Source organism: Trichosurus vulpecula, chromosome 8, assembly GCF_011100635.1.
Source record: "Trichosurus vulpecula isolate mTriVul1 chromosome 8, mTriVul1.pri, whole genome shotgun sequence".
Classification (NCBI taxonomy): Eukaryota; Metazoa; Chordata; class Mammalia; order Diprotodontia; family Phalangeridae; genus Trichosurus; species Trichosurus vulpecula.
The window spans coordinates 35,755,696-35,767,801 of NC_050580.1; the positions used below are offsets into that span (position 1 = coordinate 35,755,696).

At 42.5% G+C, this 12,106-nt stretch overlaps 1 protein-coding gene across 3 annotated transcripts in view; it reads left to right on the top strand.

The window, feature by feature from the left end:
- The window catches only part of SCAPER (S-phase cyclin A associated protein in the ER), a 422,044-nt gene that overhangs the window by 297,778 nt on the left and 112,160 nt on the right, over window positions 1-12,106 (top strand). For all 3 annotated transcript variants that reach the window (XM_036734646.1, XM_036734647.1, XM_036734648.1), the window contains one exon: window positions 11,797-11,920. In XM_036734646.1, the coding sequence (XP_036590541.1) occupies window positions 11,797-11,920 (124 nt within the window). The remainder of the gene's footprint in view (window positions 1-11,796; window positions 11,921-12,106) is intronic.

The following is a 12,106-nucleotide window of genomic DNA, read 5'->3' on the forward strand; positions in this document are numbered from 1 at the left end:
AGATTGCATGGGAGGTGGCTGCTCTTAAGTGATTACCACTGCATCTGTACCTCTTCTGACTTAGCACAACCTCTTGCCTGATTCTGTGATGAAAGTACAACTACCATTTCCCATTCACAGTTCCTTCAGATGATTCTTGAATGCCTTTGGCTCCCTTCTCCCTTCTAGCTGCTTCCTCCCAGTCTATCAATTTCCATCCTGTGAAATGAACAATTCCAGATGGGGTCTGACCAGGTAGAGTTCCTCATGTCAGGTTTGGTTGGTAAATTCCTTGAGTGCAGGATCTATGTTATATCTCTCTTTGTATCCCCAGCACTAAGTAGGAGGTCTCGTACATTTGTGGTTCAGTTTCAGTCGTATCCAACTCTTCGTGACCTCATTTGGAGTTTTCTTGGCAGAGATATTTGCCATTTCCTTCTCTGGCTCATTTTACTGATGAGGAAACTGAGGCAAACAGGGGGAAGTGACTTGTCCAGGGTCACAGAGCTAGAAAGTATCTGAAGCCAGATTTGAACCCAGGAAGAGGAGTCTTCTTGGCTCCAGCCCCCAACACTACTCACTTCGCCAACTAGCTGTCCTGGTGTCCCTGGGTGGACTTGAGTTACCAGCCTTTCAGACTTCACGTAGTAGTTCGTTTAGAAATGTTTATGGAATATTGAATGGATGAGAAGAGTCCCAGTGCACTGGGTATTGAAGTGTGGGTCTGAGATTCCACAAACTGGTTCCCTATGTTATTAGTGTTTCTAAAAATGACAATGATTATTCTTCTGTTTCTGACAAATTAATGACTTACTTGTGGTATTTAATTTTTAAAAGCATCTATCCATCTAACTGTTATCTTGTTTAAAGCATTAATCTCAGAATTCTAATTAAGTGGTTTTTGTCTGTTGTATTTTGTGGAATAACAAATGAGTATAGGCAAAGGAAGGAGCTCCCTGGAGTCTTTTGCCTGGTAGATACAGCCCAGGAACCAAAAACATGTACAAGCCCCCAATCTAACAGTAGTGTGATTGGGGAACCTAAAGCAAGCTTGCTCTGTTTATAAGGATAGGCTGTAATAGTTCAGATTCTTCATAACAAATGTGAAGATGAAGTCCAAATGTAAGTCATGTTCCTGTGTGACTTTCCATGACACTGATAAAAACATCCTGTGTGTGAGTCAGGGAGGGGTGGGGGGCGTGCAGACCCAAGATGGAGGCTGGATAGCAGGTATTTGCTTAAGCTCTCCCCCAAATCCCTCCAAGCACTTGTAAAAAATAGCTCTGAACAAATTCTAGAGCTGTGGAACCCACGAAATAGCAGAGGGAAGCAGGTCTCCAGCCCAGGGAGGCCTGGATGGTTGCTGGGAAGGATCTATTGCACGGTGCTAGGAGCAGAGCACAGCCCAGCGTGGGCCACAGCAGAACAGACCAGACTGGGAGTCAAACCGGAGCAGGCCTTAGGGCCATGAATTGTTGAGCTGTGGCAGTCACCAGACTTCTCAACCCATGAACGCCAAAGATCACAGAGCAGATTAGTGGGAAAACTGCTAGATGGGGTTAGAAAGCAGTCCTGCCCAAGCCCTGGGGGCGGCAGAGGTGATGCGCTGGTGGTGACAGCAGCAGCAGGAAGATCCTGCAGCTGCTTCCAGAGCTCCAGCATCAGCTGCTTCCAGAGTCCCTGGCTCACACGGTGGCAGCAATCAAGCAGTAGTGCCGGGCTTGCTTTGCCCTGCTTGGATCTGGGTTGCAATCCTGGTTGGTGGTTCTTGGGGGAGGAGGAACACTGCTGTGGCAGAGCTTGCAGTGACAGTGGAGTAGAAATACCTCTGAAAACAGCAGCACAGCTCCTAAAGCTTGGGACAAAGCACTCTCTACTCTACAAGCAGTCATACCCTGACAAAAAGCTCAAAGGTCAAGTCATTGGCTGAGAATATGGCCAGGCAGTGAAAAAGGGCTCAGATTCAGACTCTAGAATCTTTTTTTGATGACAAGAAAGATCAAAACATACAGCCAGAAGAAGTCAACAAAGTCAAAGAGCCTACATCAAAAGCCTCCAAGAAAAATATGAATTGGTCTCAGGCCATGGAAGAGCTCAAAAAGGATTTGGAAAAGCAAGTTAGAGAAGTAGAGGAAAAATTGGGAAGAGAAATGAGAGTGGTGTGAGAAAACCATGAAAAGCAAGTCAATGACTTCCTAAAGGAGACCCAAAAAAAATACTGAAGAAAATAACACCTTAAAAAATAGACTAACCCAAATGGCAAAAGAGCTCCAAAAAGCCACTGAGGAGAAGAATGCCTTGAAAGGCAGAATTAGCCAAATGGAAAAGGAGGTCCAAAAGACCACTGAAGAAAATACTACCTTAAAAATTAGATTAGAGTGAGTAGAAGCTAGTGACTTTATGAGAAACCAAGATATTATAAAACAGAACCAAAGAAATGAAAAAATGGAAGACAATGTGAAATATCTCATTGGAAAAACCACTGACCTGAGAGTAGATCCAGGAGAGATAATTTAAAAAGTATTGGACTACCTGAAAGCCATGATCAACAAAAGAGCCTAGATATCATCTTTCAAGAAATTATCAAGGAAAACTGCCCTAATATTCTAGAACCAGAGGGTAAAATAGAAATTGAAAGAATCCACTGATCACCTCTTGAAAAAGATCCCAAAAAGACAACTCCTAGGAATATTGTCACCAAATTCCAGTTTCCAGGTCAAGAAGAAAATACTACAAGCAGCCAGAAAGAAACAATTTGAGTATTGTGGAAACACAATCAGGATAACACAATATCTAGCAGCTTCTACATTAAGGGATCAAAGGGCCTGGAATAAGATATTCCAGAGGTCAAAGGAGCTAGGATTAAAACCAAGAATCACCTACCCAGCAAAACTGAGTATCATGCTCCAAGGCAAAATATGGACTTTCAATAAAATAGAGGACTTTCAGGCTTTCTCAATGAAAAGACCAGAGCTGAATAGAAAATTAGACTTTCAAACACAAGAATCAAGAGAAGCATGAAAAGGTAAACAAGAAAGAGAAACCATAAGGAACTTACTAAAGTTGAACTGTTTTGTTTACATTCCTACATGGAAAGATGATGTATATGATTCTTGAGACCTTTCTCGGTATTAGGGTAGTTGAAGGGACTATACATATATATAGACAGAGGGCACAGGGTGAGTTGAACATGAAGGGATGATATCTAAAAAAAATAAAATTAAGGGATGAGAGAGGAATATATTGAGAGAGGGAGAAGGGGAGAGATAGAATGGGGTAAATTATCTCACATAGAAGTGTAGGAAGGGAAGAGGGGGCACGTGAGGGGGAATGAGTGAATCTTGCTCTCATCAGATTTGACCTGAGGAGGGAATAACATACACACTCAAATGGGTATCTTACTCCACAGGACAGTAGGGGAAGGGGATAAAAAGGGGGGACAATAGAAGGGAGGGCAGATAGGGGAAGGAGCAAACACTTCTGAAAAGGGACAGGGTCAAGGGAGAAAATTGAATAAAGGGAGACGGGATAGGATGGAGTGAAATATAGTTAGTCTTTCACAACATGAATATTGTGCAAGTGTTTTACATAATGATACATGTGTGGTCTATGTTGAATTGCTTGCCTTCTTAGGGAGGGTAGGTAGGGAGAGAAGAGGGGAGAGAATTTGAAACTCAAATTTTTAAAATCAGATGCTCAAAAGAAAAAGTTGTTTTTGCATGCAATTGGGAAATAAGATATACAGGCAGTGGGGCATAGAAATCTATCCTGCCCTACAAGAAAGTATGGGAAAAGGGGATGGGGGCAGTGGGGTGACAGAAGGGAGGGCTGACTGGGGCACGGGGCAATCAGAATATATGCCATCTTGGAGTGGGGGGGAGGGTAGAAATGGGGAGAAAATTCGTAATTCAAAATGTGGAAATCAGTGTTGAAAAATAAAATATTAAATAAAAATAATAACTAAAAAAATAAAAGTAGAAAAGGACAAAAAACCCCAAAACATTCTGTGTGTGCCTGTTCTGGTTTCATCTGAGGAAAGGAAGTTGTTCAGCGCTAAAATCAATATACCCTAGAATATATTTGTAACTGGATTCATCAGAAGGAGATATTATGTTATGTCAGTGTGTTAGGCCATTTTTCTGTTGCTGCCTATTGTTTAATGTAACTTCCTATGCCATTTTACAGGCTAACAAAGTAAATGTTAATGTAGTAAAAACAGCCTGGGATTTGCAGTTGGAGGACTTTCCTATTAGAGATGCTGGGGCCACAGTTTGGTGAGTTAATTAGCTGTAGTGTTTGGTAGATCCACTTCTCTGATTGGTATATTAAAGCATCTTGCAGTTATCTCAAAAGGTTTGTAAATAAATTGTTACCGTGACAGCTATTGTTCCTCTAATAAGATTGGAGTAATGATTTCAGCCGACTTTAATCTGCCATTTAACACTCCATACCACCTGGGGCCTTCTTTGGTGCTAATGCTTCCAATTTGGGGGGAAAAACAAACTCACATTTAAAGACTTTCTAATCCTGGAAGTATTTTTGTTAAGGAGTTTCTGTTATCAGTTTTTAAAAATCCTTTGCCACAATGATTAAAAATTAATTTAACATAAGTTTCCTTATTTTATGCTTTCAAATGCATTATTTTCACCTTCTTTGAAATGAAAGTTAATTTCAGGAAAACACAGAAAGACCAGTTTTTGCTTATTTTTGAAAACTGTTCTTTCACAACTAAAATGAGTCTCTGAATATATGGAACCCATTGTATAGAAACAAAGAAGTATAACCAATTACATCAAAATATTGGAATAAACTCATGCAGATAAAAATGTCATTAAAAATCTTATGGAGGCTCAAGAAAATAGAATTGTAAAACTAATTTTAGTTTTTCTATTATAGCCTACGTAGGCTCAGAGAATCCCTGCTCCAAGTCCCACTCTCACCCATGGGGCCTCAGAGCTTGGCTCCCTCTCCCCCTTCAGTCTTCTCTGGGGCATCCCAGAGGGCTTGGGGGGGATTCTCTAACGCCATTGGCTCAAGCCCTTCCAGTGGAGAATCAGCTTAGCTAGGCAGTCTTTAGTAGCTTTTAGAAAATGAATGTTTACTAAGGTTGTATACAGGTGCAGGGGGTGCAGAATGTTCTACCCCACAAGAGCTTGCAGAGTCCAGGGGAAGGGGGCCTCAGCTTGGAGTGTGGGCAGCAGAGGAGTTTCTCTCCCTCATGAGGGGCTTCAGGACATCTCCTGAAGCTTATGAATTTGTGTCCATCCCTCCTTGGCTCTTGATGCAAATGCTGCCATTAATTGACTCAGGAATGCAGCTCGGACCCTAATGGGAAGAGGGAGGAAAAATCCATACTCCTCCAGACCCTTCAAAGCCCACAACTTCCTCCTTTGATGGGGGGGAGGGGGTGGCGGGAAGGGCTGAGACCTGACAAAGGCTAAAACCAAAGTCCCTCTTACCCCAAGGTGGGTCCTCCTCAGAGGCCCCTTACTTCAACCTCTCACATCACTTCCTCCTCAGCCCGATAGTGACTGTTCATGATGACGTGAGAATATGGCCTAGTGTCCTCTGCCTGTTGGAATGAGCTTCTTGTCTGACCCATTCCACTTCAGACAGTGTGTTTCAAAGATTTTTTTATTTCACATATCATCTAAAGATCTTTTAAATTCAATGTGTTCTCACTTAAGGTTTCAGAACAAAAATGGGGTTGGGTGGTTTCAACCCCACACAACACTAGTATAAACATAGAATATATATAAAAGTATGTTCATATTTGAACAGGTGATAACAGTTGTATCAGTGGACAGATCTATAGTGATACCTTGTTCTAAATTGACTTTAGCACAGTCACTTTACAAACATAAAACCAAAATAGTTTCTCTTCTTCTTCTTAGCCCTTGTTGTTATAAATGGTTTTTAAATAAAATGTCCCAGTAAACTGAGTTTAAACTTTATTTTTAGTAGGGATGATCTGTGAAATAATTTCAGCATTTTGTTTAAAGAATAGGATTTCTATTTCTAAGATTACAGACTTTATACACTTTTTTGGTGTGTAGGTTAAAACTGAAGTCATGTGACCTGGCTGCTTTTTTTAGTGTGTTTTGTACTGAGAATAACATTACCTTTTTTCTCCACTGGTCTTCCTTACTCTAAGGTTTCTTCTGAATCCTATGATCCTGTAATTCTATGAATTTTTACATATGGAAAACCCAAACACAGTAATGATGGCTTTTATAAAGCACCGTAATAGAACTCCATTGTCACACAGATTTTTCTTACCCATATTCAGATATACTTTGGTTCAGATCACAAGTAATAATATAGCTATACACAACATAACCTAAAATATAATAATATAACTTGAAGTATAGACAATAAAAATTAGATATCACATATACCAAGAGACTTAATCGTAATTCATTCATCAGTGTTCCAAAATAATTGTCGTCTTCGACGTATTTACTTCAACATTTTCAAATGCATTTTAGTTTTTCATATTGATCTTAGCACTTGTTCCTAATAACCAGGAAAAATAAAGGCTTTCTTCTGTGTTGTTATAATGACAAAATTTGGCCAGGGGAAGAGTTGAGGAAATGTGCCTGCTTCCTTTGTTGCCAAAGTGGGTGGAGGTAGGGTTGGGGGGCCAGGCTGTGAGGTCAGGTGCTGACAGACCAGCTGTGTAGAACTCCTCTCTTCTTTTTCTTTTGGATCTTTGCTACAGGGGATAGTTTGCTGAGTGGGAGGACAGGATGCAAATGCTGTAAAATGACATGGGCACCAACTCTTCAAAAAGAGGGTTTACTTTGTAGACAAAATGAAAATTGAGTCATGAGCTTAAACTGATCATCAAGGCCAGAAAGCCTTAGACCCAGAACAGTGTGTGGAGAATTGGGTCAGTGGCCCAGAGTGCGTCATTACAAATGCCATGGCAGACCTTCTTTACTCTTCTAAGTTCTACTTCAAACCTGTAAGTTGGTTCAGGAAAGAGTTTTCAGGGATCATCTATAGTGAACAGTCTAGTTCATTTCAATCAAATTTCAGCCCCTTTATTCAGGTTTGTTTCGGTATCATTTCTATTAGTGTCAGAAGAAATTTGGTGTTTGGATTTGACTGAGGGGGCAGGGCCCTTGACTGGAATCTTGACCGCCCCTGCCCAGCATGGGGATGGAGCCATGGTGCTGGGTCCCTAGGATGGGCTCAGTAAATGCCTGTTGTCTCCCTTACTTCACCCCTTTGGGCTCCATATAATGAACACTTGGTGGAAAGCTAAGGGTCATAAAATGTAAGTCTCGTTATTTCACTCTGTGCAATCCAGTCACTGGCTATCGCACACAGTCTGAGGATGCCTAGCCTCTTCTGGGGGTTTTCTGGGCCCTCTCAGTTATAACCTAAACTTCAGTGTCCCTTCAGCAAGCACAAGTGCCATTGCGGCTCCAGCCCTACCAGCCACCTTACTGGGAGGTTGTCACTGAGAGCTGTTAGGTCCCTTCCTTGAAGAAGCCACTCTCTACCTGGGTGCGGGGCCTTGCCTTCTGTTTGACCCTGCAAAGGCTTCCCTCGCTCCAGTCTCAAATTACAGTGAAACCTGCTTAGAAAGACCACCCAGGGCTGGCTCCACTCAAAAGTGATCTTTCTGACAGGTGGTCTTCAAGTACAGGTGGTCTCTTAAACAGGTTTCTCTCAATGGGCAAGTTTTTCTTGACATTGAGGTCACTGTTTCCCTCCCTCCCCCTTCATTTCTCATGAGAAAAATAACCATCACAAATTTATTTCCTTGTGACAGGTTTGCAGGTACAAGACAGCGTCAAGGTACATTTCACAGCTAAAAGTAAATGAGAAGTTTTCTGTTTAAGAAATCACAAACTACTTTAGAACAAATTCATTTTTGAGTACAGGTGTTCCCCAACTTTAAGAAAAGCCACTGTACAGTGCTCAAAACACCCCAAACAGATCAGAAGATAATTATTTACTCTCTTCAAAAAAGGAATCCTCACTTTTTTAAAAAGGTTTACAGTCGGCAACTTCACATGTTAGATTTCTACTGAATTTAAAATCCATATTTTAAAAATTGAACCCTTCAGGAATATGGTTGCTATATAAAATAAGGTTTGCCTACACTGAGCATTTCCTCCTAGATTCATAGACCGTCGATCCTGAAAGAACCCTAGGCCATCCCTCTCATTTCACAACTGAGAAACTAGAGCCCAGAAAAAAATGAAATGGTTTGTCCCAGTTCCCACCATTACTATAGGAGAGCCCTCTCTGGGCTCCAGTTCTCCTGATCTGTCTCATCACTTACCAGTCTTTTCACCATGATAGATTTCTTTACTCTTTGGCAAAAATATATCTCAAATACCCAGACTGTTAAAAGATTAATGATGCATTTCTGTAACGTGTGAAGGCTTCAACATGGTTCCTTCCTCTAAATAATACTGTGAAATGGGTTATGCAGATGCCATTAGCCCCATTGTATGTCACTTGCTCAAGCTTCCATAGCTAGTGAGCATCAGGGCAGGGAGATAGGCGTAGTCTTCTGACTCCAGATCTAGAATTTGTCCCCTCCACCATGCTGCCTTTCAAATGACAAGCCATTCCTCATAGCACTTAGCAACAGCATTTAGCAAGTTTTTAGTATACCACTCCCTGGGTAGAGCTGGAGAAATTTCCCTAGAAAACAGATCAAGTTGGTTGGCTGAGTGAGTTCCAGCAAATGGGCATTTTATTCTTTTGTGTAAATTCTTTCATTGATGCTTAGGGCCAAATGCCAAGAACTAAAAAGTTTGACTCCAATTTTTTGTTACACTCAAGTGCTAGGGCTTGTTATGGACTTTCTTTCTTCATCCTGCCCCTCGAGAACTAAAATGTGTGTGTCTCTTTGTCCAAAGAGTGTAGCTCGTGTGGGGTATCATGGAGAGAGGGCTGGGTCTAGAGCCAGAGGATCTTGGGTTCAAGTTCTCTTTGCCTATGTGATCTTAGTTTCCTCAGCTACAAGATGAATGGGTTGTACTAGATGGCCTTAAAGATTCCTTCCTTCCTACTTTAAATCCATCATCTGCTATGCCAGACCCCTCCTAGCTGCTACCTTAGAAGCCACTCTTTGAGAGGTTCTGGGAATTGTTGTCTCTAGGTTGTAAAGAGCCCAGAAGGAAATGACAACACATCTTGGCTGCTTCTGTCTTTGTTCTGTCCTGTACAGTGAGCCTGGTTTATCCATAGAATGGAAATTCCTTGAGGACAAAGACTGTTTCATTGTAGCCTGTGTGTCCTTCGCACTTAGCACAGTACCTCACACCTAGGAGGTTAAAGATTCTCACGATGTGGAGGCAGGTAAACAGAGCTTTGATCACACAGGTTAAAATCAGGGCTTAGTTAGAACCTACAAGATAAATTCAATAGGCAAGAATCAAGGAAGGTCAATTTAATTATCATGAACCTGAATCTTTGTAGCACCAGAGCAAGCTCTCAAAAACTGTGTTGCTTTGACAGGACCCTACAAACAACTGCTGCTCCTTTGTCTCTTGCAGTCCCCTTTCTTCTCCAGTGACCCCATCCCACCCGCCCCACCCTGTAAACAAGGCTCTTTCAGAGACCTGAATTTATCAGGGTGGGTCTGGAGCCTCTAGGACAAGATACGGTTTCACGGAAGGTTAGATCTGAAGGTAACCTGACAGTGATCAAGATCCACTTCCATATTCTATAGAGAAGGAAACAGAAGCTTTGAGAAGTGACTGAAAGACAGGTGGTAGAGCCCTCTGCCAGCCACCATTTGGTGGCTTCTCATTCAGGCTCTTTCCACTGATTTCCTTCAGCTGCAGTGTCTTCATCCATGCCGAAACACTTAGTGTATGTCCCTCAGGGAGAATTTAGGTTCCACTGGCCAGAAGAATGCTGGCTTCTCCTTGCGGTTACTTGGTGGGTCTGGCACCTTAGGAGGCGCTCCTGGGGCCTTTCCCTGGTGATTGGCGTATGTGGTGACTTTCTTCCTGGCTCTGGGTCACAGCACTGGTTTCAGTCTCAAGTCCTAGAAGACCAGGAATGCAGCCTTAAGTTGCTCCAAAGTCATCAGATCAACTATTTAGACCTTTAAGGTATCTTGGAGCTTGTTCAGTCCCCTAATTTTACATATAAAAAAATTGATGTTAAGGTTTTCTCTAAGTTAGACCTTAAAGATGCAAATGCCAACTCTGCTCTTATCAAAAAGTATGACTTTGGGGTCTGTATGTGTGAACTTGAGCCATATTTATAGTTAAGAAAATAATCAAAAAACCTTCTCCAAGCTCACAGCAGCATTCATTTTTTCCCCATCACCACAACTTTCAATTTGATTCTTACATCTCCTTCCTACCTACCCTACCTTCTATCTAAATACCAAAAATTAGAAGGTCAAGAATGGACAAACAGGGGAAGAGAAGTGAGGAGGAAACAAGCATTTATTAAGCACCTATTATGTGCCAGGGGTGTGTGGAGTGTTCAGAGAGGACTAGCACCTTGGGTTTAAGCCCTTGTCAGGGATGCTCATCCATCTTTGGTGTCCACCTGCCACCCAACCTGTAGCTCCAAGGAGCTATAGCATGAGCAGCATCAGCCACACTCTGATAAACTGTCTCTGCAGATGGGCTAAACCAGGTTGAGGGTAACCGACAGGCCTCAGACCTGTAGGTGAGTTGGAGGGGGGGGGGGTTGTCTATCCCAAGCACATGAAGACTTCCCCAGAGGAACAGGCAGATGAGAACAGTTTGTTCAATGGCCACGAAGACAGCTGAAGCAGGTGCTGCGGGGCGCTTGGAGCTTGGTCAGACACCGAAGACACCGAGGTCATCCACATCATCCTGGGCCATCGCCAGACATCCTGACTTTTGTCCTACCACTGACCTTGATGACTCTGGCTGAGAGAGTGAGGCTGACGACTTTGTACACTCACTTAAATCCCGTTCATGGGCAAGTGAAGACATCACCCTGTGACATCATTAGTCCTCTCCGAAGATGAAGGATCAGCAGCAGCAATGTAGCTATGTGCCAGACACTGTGCTGAGTGCCCACAGCAGTCCTGGCTCCATTATTATCCCTGTTTGACGGTTGAGGACACTGAGGCATACAGAAGTTAAGTGACTCACAGCAGTACTGATAGGTGCTGTTATGATCTCTGTTTTACTGGGGCAGACAGTGGTTAAGTGACTTGCCCCGGGTCATACAACTAAGCCACTAAGTGTCTGAGGCTGGATTTGAACTCAGGTTGTCTTGACTCGCCCAGAGTTCTATCCACCATGCTTCCTGTTCTCTGCTTTCAAGGTAAAGCTAAGCTAATAAAAGGTAATCAGTCAGTCATTAGGTTGATGTACAGATGACTGTCTTGGGTGAAAATGCCTTTTTGTTTGTACACAGCTAAACATTTGGAAACTCTGGATATTCAGTTCAATTCAGCAGATGTTTCTGTATGTAGAGCCCTAAGATTTTATTAGACACCTACTGTATATAAAGGCCTGCCCTGAGTAATGAGAGTTTCTACCATCATGGGCCTTTGCATCAAGTGGGGATTTAACACCGTGGAAACAACTCTGAATGTTGCTCACTCACTGTTAACTTTGTGAGTTAAACTTAAAAGACAGCAGCCTGAAGAAGGAGTCAGCAGGGTGAACCCCTGAACCCCTGTGTCACGGTCATAAGGAGCACAAGCAGAGTGCTGGCTGGTCATTGGTGTTCAGACAGAGACCTACTGGCCACTTGGGGTATTTGTTTCGTGGCTATGATTTTGTTTGTAAAGATGCTGGGAGAATAATTGCTCCAACTTGATCAAATGAAATATTCTCTTTTTCTTAGGTCTCTCAGCAATGCCATCAACGTGTACAATCTCACCTGCAGCAACTGCTCGGAAAACTGTGCTTATGTTCTGTTTAGCAACAAGATCACCTTCTTAATGGACCTTCTAATACACCAGCTGACGGTATGTGACATTCTCTTTTAGCTTTTTGACAGAAAGGTTTCTACTGTAGTTTTGAGCTGGAACCCGGACAAACAAAGCTGGAGAAACATCCTAAAGAGGACAGAGACCCCTGGGGCAGCCTAGGGATGCCTGTACACCTTTCTCACAATCATGGTTTTAAATTCAGAAAATAAAATGCATAAGCTT